This window comes from Porites lutea, chromosome 11 (assembly GCF_958299795.1).
Source record: "Porites lutea chromosome 11, jaPorLute2.1, whole genome shotgun sequence".
Classification (NCBI taxonomy): domain Eukaryota; kingdom Metazoa; phylum Cnidaria; class Anthozoa; order Scleractinia; family Poritidae; genus Porites; species Porites lutea.
The window spans coordinates 18,362,509-18,374,994 of NC_133211.1; the positions used below are offsets into that span (position 1 = coordinate 18,362,509).

The 12,486-nt window shown below is 38.9% G+C and overlaps 2 protein-coding genes across 2 annotated transcripts in view; both read left to right on the forward strand.

Moving 5' to 3' along the window:
* Nucleotides 1-8,990, forward strand: part of LOC140951498 (uncharacterized) — a 10,024-nt gene extending 1,034 nt beyond the window's left edge. The window contains exons 2-12 of the mRNA XM_073400756.1: nt 88-170; nt 645-715; nt 971-1,023; nt 1,987-2,039; nt 2,483-2,517; nt 2,753-2,849; nt 3,933-3,998; nt 4,845-4,932; nt 6,035-6,117; nt 6,779-6,900; nt 7,444-8,990. Coding sequence (XP_073256857.1) covers nt 88-170; nt 645-715; nt 971-1,023; nt 1,987-2,039; nt 2,483-2,517; nt 2,753-2,849; nt 3,933-3,998; nt 4,845-4,932; nt 6,035-6,117; nt 6,779-6,900; nt 7,444-7,531 — 839 coding nt within the window. The 3' untranslated portion in view covers nt 7,532-8,990. The remainder of the gene's footprint in view (nt 1-87; nt 171-644; nt 716-970; nt 1,024-1,986; nt 2,040-2,482; nt 2,518-2,752; nt 2,850-3,932; nt 3,999-4,844; nt 4,933-6,034; nt 6,118-6,778; nt 6,901-7,443) is intronic.
* Nucleotides 8,991-9,078: 88 nt separating this feature from the next.
* Nucleotides 9,079-10,080, forward strand: LOC140951497 (uncharacterized). Its single transcript, XM_073400755.1, has one exon. It carries the CDS (start codon nt 9,182-9,184, stop codon nt 9,863-9,865), a length of 684 nt encoding a protein of 227 aa, XP_073256856.1. The 5' UTR covers nt 9,079-9,181; the 3' UTR covers nt 9,866-10,080.
* Nucleotides 10,081-12,486: the final 2,406 nt, after the last annotated feature.

The window sequence follows — 12,486 nt, forward strand, 5'->3', positions numbered from 1 at the left end:
GTTCTGGTTAACCAATTTCAAGTCAGTTAAACTCTACTTTATTATGTATCATTGGTATTTGATATTTTAATGTTTTAATCTCATCAGAAAATAACAGTCACAGTGTAGACAGTCCTAACTACAGAGACAAGTACAAGACACTGAAGAGGAAACTGAAGTTCTTGCTCTATGTGAGTCACATGGCTTTAAAAGCTAAGAACGAAATAATATATTACTTTTGCTTGAATCTGTTCCTTAACTGTTGAACCATTGAAAATTTTCCTTGATTTGAAATACTTTTAAGCAGAATGATTAGAAGTTGGTTTCTAAGGGTGCTTACTGAAAGTCAAAACTTGGTGGCTAGACTGGTAATCATATTTTGAACATAAAGTAGGCTTACAATAACTGTTGTAAAACCTATCACTACCAAGCATACCAATATGGAATGGATGACAGTTCTGATAAGTAGTGGAATTCTCTAATTTATGAATTAAATGGTCTGGTTTGGCCAGCAAATTCAAATTTTGAATTGTCTCAGTATGGCCTCTGAGTTACAACCAACCAATAATATATATAAAGTTGCTACTTATTATTATGCCCGGCTGAATTGCTGAAGTGTTTTTTAATACTTGTTAATAATAGTTATTATGTGCTTACTATCACAGGAACAAGAATATTTTCAAGAAGAGCTCAGAAGAGTTCAGAAAAAACTTCTTCGAGTTTCTAGAGATAAAAGGTACACAAAAGAAATGATTTAGTCTTAAATCGTTTGTTTTCTTTCAAAAAAGAACATTTTATAAAGTTCTTAAAACCATTTAGTAGCAATTATTGATTCTGATTGGTGCCCCTGATTTACCATTCATATACATTGGATAAAAATTAATGGCAATCACTAAATTAATACAGTCGTTGTTCTTGGCTATGAAGGGTTCAGGTCAGCTGCTGTCAATATTTAAGGTTGGAATATTTGATCTATAATTTTTTTCTCTAGTTTTCTACTAGACAGACTCCTTCAGTATGAGAATGTGGATCATTCCTCATCAGGTAAAACATTGACAAATCTGTTTCTTTAACTGAGTGTTGTCCAGTTCAGAAACCCATCTCTCACAGTTTGACTGTGAGACTCATGGTTTGGGCTGTCAACTCACGGTCTCACAATTTAACCTCCAAATCTCATGGTGAATCATAAAATCTTGAAATTTCCTGACAGTTCCAGTACAAATTGTGTTATTTCAAAAAATCTGTCTTCATAATGAACGAAATGAAAATCTGATTCTGGGGGAAACCTGGGTCCGATTTCAACCTTCATTCTTATGAAACATAGGATTGCTAAGATGAAACAAACTCAAAAACAAACTCAAAATGGTTACTCGCATTCCTATGGATGTGGATACTTGTGAAGTGGAATCTCAAACTGACACAGAGACTTTGGAGCCCTAGCTTTCGAAGAAGAAAAAATTGCCATTTTTTTTTTCTAAAAAAACATATTTTGGAAATCTCCAGGTTTGAGTTCCCAAACTTCATGTTTTTGGGTGCTTTTTTCATACCCTCCAGGTCATTCTATCTAGTAACCGCTCTCAACAAAAACATGGTGATTTTTAACTAAGTTTCTTAAAAAAATAACCTGCTTAACTTGCTAAGTGTGGATGCAGTGTAAGCTGTGAGCAGGCTCATTTGTGCAAGTTGGAATGGCCAGGGCAAGCTGGCAAGAAAAATGGGACAACAAAGAGTCATCTCTGGCAGTGACAAACCCAATAGTTTATCTCCAACGTAACCTGAGATCAGGCCCAATTTGAGCAGTTCTTATACATTCTCTCTAATCGCCATGCCCGCTGGAATGTTATTTACAAAGCGAAATGAAAATAGAGCCTGATCTCAGGTTACTCCAACAGCAGAATCTTAACTAGTTGTGTCAACCTTGCAATGCTATCTGTGGTTTAAGTGTTGAACATCATAATCTAAATCCAATACTTTTGTACCTATGGTTAGAACTTTTAATGTTTTTAGATGATGAGGGTACAGCATCTTCCTCTGGTGTCAGTGACAATGAAGGACCAAAGGCATGTGGTGTTCAACTAGTTGCAAGTATTTTGTCAAATTAAAAAAAGAAAGCACCCAAAGGGGCAGGTGTCATTCCTTGTAACAAAGCCATCTTGAATATAATCATTAGGAAGTGGGCTAAATTTTTCTCTTATTGAAATAAAAAATAATAATAATAATAAATCAGCTAGGATGTTTCATGATAAACTAAGTTGAAGCCAACTGTGCTTTTCTCAGCGGTGTTGGGTGAGGCAGAATTTTTCAGTTTGAGAACTCTATGCCAGTGTCTGGTTGGGATTTAGGTTATACCTCACTTGCCCATTAACTGAAGAAAAGCCAACAGAAAACACTTGACGTAGGAAAATGTAGTGCATGATGATTTCCATTTTGTTTGTTTACAACTGTTCATCATTATTATTTTTATCAATTATGGTTTTTCTTTTCAAATTAATTTTGATTTTAGGTCCTGGTGGCAGAGAATCCTACACCATCTAGCAGGTAGGCTTTTAACACTTCTGTTCATGTAGTCATGACACTTAATTTAAAACTGTTTAAATAATATTGTTTAAACAGTTATTGTTCTGGTGAATGTAGAAGCTGTGGCTTTCATAACTCTGAACTGAAGGTTAAATTTCAGTTGGGCTGCTTACGTTGCAGTGTTAATACTAAAGTAGGGAGACTAAAGGGCAGAGCCAAGTGTCTGCAATATCCTAAAATATTACTTTTCAATTAGCAGGCCAAAGAAAGCACCTGCAGCCATCAATCATGGACTTCCATCCGAAAGTATGGGGGTATTTCCATATCCTTCTTCAGATGGAACAAGCAGTGCTGTGAGTTAATTCTTAATTAAATCTGTACCTTATTCACAAATTCCAAAGAAATAAACTGACCAGGTCAAACACCTACCATTGTAGCATGTTATTAGCATAGATAGACAACCAATCAGCCATTTAGATGTGGGCGCAACCTTACTGTACAAAGTTATAAACAGTGGTGCAGGAATTATTCTTTAATAAATTCTTCACCCTGCAATTCCTATAGTTATATGATTTTCATATTTTCATTATTTCATGGTCATCCTTTCATGGGTTTGTAAACAAACCAACTCAATGAGCTGCTCCCAGTTGGCTGGATAACTTAATTGGCAGAGCGCTGCACGGATATTGTAGATGACAAGGGTTCAAATCCCGTACTAAGATGTTTTTTTTTTTCAGGCTTTCGTTTTGTAACTGTGTCTATAACTGCAATGATCATCTTTCATTTAATGCACAGAAGTTTTGATTTTATAATTATCAGATTTTAAGATTTCTTACACAGACTAACGGCAAATGTTAGACCAATCTTGTACTGCATAGATGTACAGTTAGCAGTGCAAAATAGAAGTACCTTTGAATAGCTTGTATTTCAATTGTTAGTTGTTTTGAATGGTAATTATCTTGCCTTTTCTTGAGAGCCCAAGTGGGGACTCCCATATAAAAGTGACGGGGAAGCTCCTCGGAAAATGAAAATTAATCCCCCTAACGGAGACCAATGTGGCTGTGGCTCAAGCTTAAACTGACCCTTAAGGGAGACCATACTAAAACAGACATCTAAATAAGAGCTAGAGTAGTTTTTATTGTGTTGTATTTTAAACATTAGATTTCTGTGTGGTCAGTGTCAGAACATTTTTTTTAAATTTCTTTATGCACAGCTGTAACCGATACGTGAATTGGCAAACATGGTGACCATCCCAGTCACCCTAAGTGGGATCAAAAAATCTGAAATTAACAGCCCTAAGCGAGACAACAAGCATCCCTGTCACTTTTGTATGGGAGTCCTCCCCACCTCCCACCTGGCTTAAGAAATATAGGTTTTACTGCTTTACCCCCTGGTAGCCAGTTGACTAACATTAATTTCGTTTTCTTTAATTTTAGGGAGGTGAACCAACCACAGCTGCATCCAAAACGAAAAGTTCAATTCAATGTAAATATGTGAATAATGTAAGTAGGGAATCTTTGTTTACCTTGCACAGTTCAACACTTAACTATTTTTTATAGTGTGAATGGTTTAAACCCAAGAGTAATTTCATAAGAAGGTTGAGCATGATCATCTGAGTGAACATAGTCCTGAACAGGACTGTTGTTGATAGTGTCTAACGTTTCGACAAACTGACAGACAACCTATAACATTGTGACATAATTGACCAAACAGGTCAATAACCAGAGTTTTAATAATGCTATCAACTGATGATACAACTCACTTTGATTATGAAGATGACTACCACAAAGGTTGTTGAAATGTCAGTCACTATTGACAACAGTCCTATTCAGGACTGCGTTCTCAGAGATGATCATGCTCACTCTACTTTTTATAGTTTTATTCAAAGAAACTAATATATTTTCTTTGAGGGCTTCTGCTTGATCTCTTGGTTTTAGAGACCAGTAATCAAGAAAGGCTTGAGTTGCCTTTGTTTTCTAAAATGTGGTTTAAGGATTGAGACATAGCTACCTAATTTTGTCTTGTACTCCTGGTCTATAAACCCTCTTTCAGGTTAATTCCCTATAAATCTATCTATCTGTTGGGTGTCTCTTTCTGTCATATCATGGTTTGTCTCTTCCATGGTGAACTCCCTCTTCATTGGACAACTTGTTAGCTATCTTAACATCACTGCTTAAGCCTGGAATATTCACTATTCGCATGATTGGGGGAAACCAGAAATTGCAACGCTTTGCCAATTTGGAAGCTTTAGAAAATACAGGCTGTGTTATGCCACATCTTCTTGAGGTGCCCTTACTGTGCGCTGCATCTGATATTATATTGATGTCTACATTGTACTTCTGTGATAGGGAAATCAGTGTCAGGAGAGAATCAGTAAAAGATCCAAGTCAGGATACTGCAGTGCTCACAGAACTGTCGTACGCATCTCTAAACAAGGTCAGTTGATATTAATTATTAATACAGCAAGAAAAGAAACGTTTTGAGAAATTTATAGGTGTAGTTTAAGCTGTTATGTAAACAAGGGTCTATGCAGTCATTCTTTTGGAATTGAGAAAGAGACATTTTTGCTTTCAATCTTACCCATCATTCTATGCTGCTACAGTACATAGCTTGTTGTCTACTGTTATCCTTGTTAGCCTGAACATCAGGTGAGGCCTTCCTTAGTGTTTAGGGAGAGAAGATTCTCCTTTTTCCCCAGAAATGCCCAATACTCTGGTTATATCCTTTTATTATATGGCTACAATAGTACGTGCACTCTGATTGGCTGTTTTTTTGTAATGACTGGGCATTATTAGCAAGGTGTTCAAGGCATAATATACAATCTGTGTGTAACCTGATACTGCACATCTTTATGGACATCCATGTTATGGTCAATTGACAACTGTCAAAGAGGGTATCTGCTGACCAGTGTCACCTGACTGTATCGCAGGCTCAAGTGTACAACTCATTGAGTTGATGTGTTTTTTAAAGTTATCCACTGACCAGTTGTTGGTTTTAATTGATTGCAGGCCCAGGTCCATAATGAAAAGGCCTATAATAAATGACTTATTAACCTCGTCTGTTCATTCATTGCAGGGAAAACTCAGACAACGGCCTTGATGTATTGACCAAGCGATACATTAAGGCCGCGGTCTGAGATTTCCCTGTAATGATCTCACTCTCAGTTAATAAGTAGTATGTTAACAATCAACTTCACAGAAAAATATTCAGTCATATTCTTTGCTTTTCTCACTTGTAAATCAGTCTCACAAGGTTCACCACTGGTCATCTTAACCAGGCCGGTAAAGTTGTAGAGAAAATGGATTCCAAAAGTTGATTGTTGGTTGTAATGGGGTGACAGGACTTTTGTTTAGGCCAGAAAAACAAGTGTGTAGGTGGTCATATGGCGGGTTTGGTTTTTTATCTGCACGAACATTTGCCGAGAAATTAATTGTAATTGGGTGGAATTACTTAGTTTTTCTCAGGTCTTTTCAACTTCTTAAAGTACAAAGTTACTTGCTTATGCCGTAAGGTATTTTTTAATGTTTTTTTTTTGTAGCTGTATCATCTCCCAAACAACCTCACGCAAGCTCCAAACCGGTGCCAGACCCACCAAGGGACCATTCATCTATGGTGGATCATGTAAGATTGAATTTAACCTTTTCTTAAATGCCACCACTTTCAAATTATCAATTGCCTGCCATTGTCGTCCTTTCCTTTAGTGATTTTTATTGGTCTATATCGCAGTTGGGCGATCCATACTGTTCAAGTCCTCTGATTTACCCTCTGTAACACAACAGAGCATTTGAATATGAAATTTCTGGCACTTTTTTACGTGATCGCAGAAGTTTAGCCAGAGGTCAACAAAAAGAAACAGTACAAAAGAGACGTAAAAAGAGTGAGGAAAAAAAAAAAAGTGAAGGTCGAATATTTCTCTGTCGTTCTCTAATTTTGTCCCCAAGAGACCGCTTGTTCTTGGTACTTACCATAAGAAAGGCTGGCTCTGGGGCCAATTTTTCTCTTTTACGGCAAGCGGCAAACGTCAGATTCAATTTGAGATTTTCTCAAAATAGAAAGTAAGCAGATAAAAACTGTCCAGAACAATTGTTAGAGGTAAAGCTGGCGTAAACTATTTATTAATTTTTTTTTTGTGGAAGTAATACGTGTGTAGTTTGGCATAAACGTGGCTCTAAATCTTTCTAATGAGTTGACTATTAAAACAGTGCAATGTTTTAATCTACACCCTTTTGAGTTATTCATTATTTTGATAAATACTTCTTTTAATTATTTCAAATTCGCTTAGCAACAATTGGAACGACTTAACCAATTATCTGAATCCAGTAACCACGAAGCTTCTCACGTTCCTCAAGCCACAGAGGAACTGCCACAGGAGATGTTTAATGTAGAAGACGACGAGAGAGAGAGGTACGCTATTGCAATGCTAATTATTCAGTCGGGCGCATGCAAGTTCAGTTATCATGGCGATTTTTCCTGTGACAGTTCAGCCTTGGATAAACAATCAAAGATTTTAGCCCAGCTTCATTGTTTGAAGAAATTGTTAGGGGAGCATGTTTGATCGTTAAACCGTCTCTCTTAACCCAACATTTAAATTGTTTCCGAAGTTTTATCTAGACCAAGCGTTTTCATTCAGCAGTTTGCCTGGCAAGCGTATGGTTGAATGTTTCAGCTAAAGCTCCCTAGTGTACTAAAGGAGGTGGAAGCAGAAGCGGAAGAATAAAGCAATCGTAGTTCTTCGGCTTCTGCTTGTGACTCCGAAGACCCAGTTTTCACTTGATGATACATATCACATGGAGTCTTGAGTTGAATCAGAACGCTCTTAAGTAAAGTTCTACGCTTCTGATTACGACTCCGACTCCGTCGCTAGCGAAAACCAGCCTTAGTAAGCGTTTCTCTCGAGGCCAGTCTTACAGTGTTAAATCAAAATGTCTTCGTTTGAAATTTTTGCAGTGAAAACGACGATTCTCCAGGATCCTCTAGTTTCCATGGTAATATATATGAGGGCGATGACGATCTAGTCATTGACTTACAAGAATAGAAGAGGTCAGGTGGACGCGTAGTTATCCCAGAAAGATTTTACTTAAACTTGTTTTGTACATGGATGGTATTTGAACACCACGCCCCACGTTTCTCACGCGATGCTGTGTGCTTGAGCCGGAGTAGACACAGTTCTTAATGTATAATTTTATGCCTGAGACATGTGGATCACGCCAGACAAAGGTTGTGCGTTCAAGACTTTTACTGCTAATGATCAGAGAATTTCCATCCAGAACTAACAAGAAGACGGTCCAATTTTCAGAGTGCACATCCCAGGCTACCTGGGATTGTTAAGCGGCAACATGGACATTCGTTTCAAAATACTTCCACACAGTCTTGTTCGCTCGTGGTAGTGTTTTATGTAGCGAGTGCGCAGCCACGGGGGTGCTCGCGTGCTGGGAGAAAAGAGCGCTGGACTGGACACTTAGTTTGATATAGGTAGTCGTAAAGAGTTGAGAGGCTTAAGATTTTAGTCTGTTTACCGACAGACCTTCTATTTGGTCATGTGCGAATTTGTAAATAAATACTGCGGGAGATTTATTGACAGCTAGCAGCAGGGGGCTGGGGTGGGTAAATTAGAAGTCTACAGACGTTTTTTTTCCTTATTTCTCGAACTCCGCGTTCGTTCTCGCCCCTCACCCACGCTCTCGCGCGTAGCGCCCTCCCTTTGCTTGCGCGTTAGTTGAAATCCTCAAAAAAGAAGAGAAAAACGTCTAGAGAACAGACTTAGATTTGAGTGCGATGACTAGATTGAATAGTAGATTCGAAGTCAGGTTTGTCCGCAGTGATCTAGTTTCTTCCTGTTCCTTTTAATCTCTCCTACTCGTCCCCATCTCTCTCTCGCTCGTTCCAGGACACGAAATGTAGAGGAGCCTGGGAATGAAGTTGACTCGAACCTAATCTCTCATACTTACAGTTCTTTTAAAAGCTCGCCAATGTCACTGAGTAAAAGGACATGCTCTGTGGAGATATAGTGTTGTTTAAACTGTTAGATGTAGCCTTCGTGGTAGGCGCAAAAAGGGGAGGGGGGAGGAGAAGGTGAACAAACCCCCCCTTTTTTCTCTCTTTCTCACCTTTCGACGCCTACCACGCAGGCTAGCTAGATGAAACAAGACCTTTAGTTCTTAATAAACTCTTTATTTAACGTTTCTTTATGTCACACTGTAAATTGTGTAGGTCTAGTTCGGTCATCTTTCTTTAATGAAAAGTTTGTATGGTACATTCTATCTCTCCGTGTTTCAGTCACTCTTGAATTTTGCAGTCGGATCAAAGCTTTTCGCATAAGGGAAAGTCGAGAATGGAAAAGACCGAGATGAAATAAAACGACAAGATGATCAAAAACACCTCAGCATTTTAGCGCCGGGAACATAACGAATAAAACGTGACATACAACTCACGACCTATATACCGACCAACACCTCTAAACATTTGTATGCTTGGTTAGTTTTATTTGTTTCGAGTACACAGATAAATATAAGTTAGAATTAAAGTTGGAGCACTTGTGGCACATACCATTAATATTGTGGCTAGCATTTTCCGTAGGACATATCTGCTCGCATAGTTTGCTTGGTATCAAGGTGCTGTTATCTCCTAGACTTCTTGCCTCTTTGGAAGAATTTTTTTCTGGAAGAACAGCATCAAATTTACAGCGATGGAGGTGACGGCTTTACAACAGCAAATTTTGAATGCCCATCGAAGATTCGCAGACGCGCAGTGGCGACTAAAGATGGAAAACAAGCGAACTGACGAGAACGTGAAGTGGATCATTTCACATAGTCAACAGCTACACGAGTATCAAGACATACTAGAAGATATAACTGAAACTTGGAGAGAGAAAGCTGAGAAGTTGCGACTTGTATACAAAAGACTTGAGTTGCGTGGCCAAATTGAGTTCATCAAAGAAGGATTGAAGAAAGCCAGGGAGCTGACTTCGAGTGCCGAGGAGAAAGTTAACAAAGTGGGCCAGGAAATAGAGAAAATGAACGAGGAAAGGTGGGAAATTGGAGTCGTGGATGAGAGGGAGAATGACTTTTTTGTAATTAAGGAAAGCCCTGACGATGGAATAGAGGATTATTTGGAATCGCCGAGGCCACTGACTCAAGATGAAATAGAATATCAGGAGCTGATATTGGAGCGAATTGATGATGCAAATACACGAATCAAGATTGCCAACGAAAAGTGTGCTAGTTTGCAATTGCGCAAACGAAAAATATTAGAGGAAATTGAAAATTATAAAAATCGAAAAAGAGACGCCATCAAAGCACGACAGAGTCTCAAAGAAAAGGATCAAAACGCAAACTTGAAGCTTTATTTTGTGGAATTTGGTATTATATAATGATATGCAAAGCAAAGATGTAGTGGACCAATAAGTACCTACTGATATTGACTGCGGCTTGCCAAAAGTAATTCAATGTATCGCGCTTGGGATTTCGCTAATCATCGATCAGGATATGAAAAGAGCGCCCGGAATGCAACACAAAAGTACTAATTAACTTGCCACCCGAGTCCACATTCTCTGCCACAGTAACGCAAACGAATAAGAGACGAAATGAGCGAAGTCTACTGTGAAACCGATATTGGCATTTTTGTTTCACCGCTGTTTTCTTTTTCTCTTCGCTGTACGGATCAGTTTTTTGCCTTGCTTTTTCACATGTATGTTTTCGACTAAAGCCACTAAAGTGGTCAAGTCTTGGTTGTTGTTGTTTTTTTTTTTTTAACTTGCCATTTATCCTTCTTAAAGTGTCATTTTTTTAACCCCCCAATTATCCGTCTTAAAATGCCATACACGCCTAGTAAGAGAATCAGCAACGGCCTGGGACGAGGCAAGGTCTTCTGGTATTTAGAACAGAGATAATCATGAATAGTGCTAACCGGTCACTTAGAGAACACTCGCTCTCGGAAACAGTGTCTTAAAATTTTGTCACATATACTCGTCGCTATGTTAAGTGACAGTTAAAGACTTTTCTCAAGCAACGGCCTCAAAAGATACGATAATGGGCCCTTGAAAAGTCACATTTAGTCTGAATTTCAGACTCGTCAAGAAAAACGGTGTATGGTTAAACAGTGACGTCATCAGGACAAGCTCATTGTCACGTGGAAACAGAGATTCATGCTTTTACTGATGCTTACGTTTCTTAAAGACAGGTTGTTTTTTTCAGTTGATTTGAAAAACAACTGACGAAATGTTTTGCTACTCGTGAAAAATGCCTCGTGGTACTTGCCAAAAGTTACACGTCACACGTGACTCGCAACACGTAACACGCAATAGCCAGTTCACAAAACTGGCAAGAGTGCCTCGGCGTGCGTCCCAAAAGACTAATAAGGTGGCGCAAAAAAGCTCCCATAAATGTTTTTAAGCTAGTGTTTCGCGAAACTTTCTAATTTTTTGGACCCGGAAAAATTGAATTGAACACTTTGCCAAATAATTTTATCATTGCTCACACGCTCGCCGCTCCCGAATAGTAGCTAACCATAGCAATTTTTCCTTCAAAGATTTGCGACTGAAAACAGAACTTAGCTATAAAAGTATAATTTGTAGAATAGTTACAGAACTCTTGCGAACAGTTACTGTAGAAAATCATTTGTTTGATCTATCCAATAAAAAAAAAATGAATATATCTTCAAGTCTAAATAAACAAGTCCACGCAGGCGATAAGTGCAACATGTATTCAATAAATTGCACTAAAATTATATCAAATGCAAGCTTTTTAGCAGTGCGGTCCGTCGTTGGGTTGTCTGTGATTTCGTGGGCAGTCTGTCCATATTCTGAAGTGGGAGAAATCGAGAAAAAACAAAGTTTGGTGCTGAATCTGCGGGTCACAATACCATCATAACGTCCTAATCCCATCATGTTCAGCGCGTTTTGTACCTTTCTTAGCTAGCCTGTGTACAGACCCCTCCTCCCCTCAGGAAAAATCGGAGGGATGGGGGGTCTGTACACATGTCAGCGAAAACGTGATTTCTGCCATCAAATGCCGAATGATAATCAAGGACAGAATGATATTCAGACACCGGATACTGGACCCAGCTGAAATGAATGTGCATGTGGACTTTAATTTCTTTTAAACCTTTCAAAGTCAGCGCGCGCATGTAACGTTACCTCTGCTTTGAATTTTATTTGAACGTTATATTGCGCGTGCATTTCTCCGTTACTTTGAAACAAATTTTTGCGTTGCGTTGCATAGTTTATTAAACTTCAGGGCCACTTCAAGAGGCGAGGTAAGATCCTTTTCTTCGTAGATTAATCGTTTTCCTTTCTAAATATTTCGGGGTGTTCCGAGTTTTAGCGACATCTGATGTATATTCCATCTGATGAAAAGAAATATTTTCGTCAAAGTTGCAACGATTGCTTGTTCTAAAACAAATGAAATGAGTCATTTAAATTTAACGAGTCGTTTTACATGATGGCCATTGTGCACAATGACCCACTGCGGGCTGGCTCGTACCAGTTGTCAACAGAGTCATTGCACTCGCAATCTGACCTATCGCGGTCACAAAGCAAATAGACAGAGTCGGTGTACTCGGTGGCAATTGCGCCAAACAAATTGCTGTCGTACTACCCTGCGAGCAGAGGCTACATTTTCGGTACTGTCGTACCGAAAGTGACACATGTTTTTGCACCAGAAACAGTGACACTCCCTGTTGTTGAACCAGAAAACATAGCTTCATTCGAAAGTCGAAGGAATACAGTGGCGGCGGAGCGAAACAGAAAGTGGGGGGCTGAAAATAAACTGAATTAGACATTCCATTTTACCTCTTCCTCTGTTATTCACGTCAATGTAGACATCAAAATTAAGTCGAAAGAAAGGATCGGCGTTGTTGTTGTTGTTGTTGCTTTTTATCACTAAAAGTCCAGGTGGCTCGGGGGGGGGGGGGGGGGGGGTAACTCCCGCGAATTTTGGATAGGGGTGTGCCGAAAAGGTTCGTGAACCCTAACCCTATTTAAGGACTAAGAAA

Bases quoted from the DNA above. Each gene is read 5' to 3' on its own strand.
- LOC140951497 (XM_073400755.1), top strand. From the start codon at position 9,182: ATGGAGGTGACGGCTTTACAACAGCAAATTTTGAATGCCCATCGAAGA.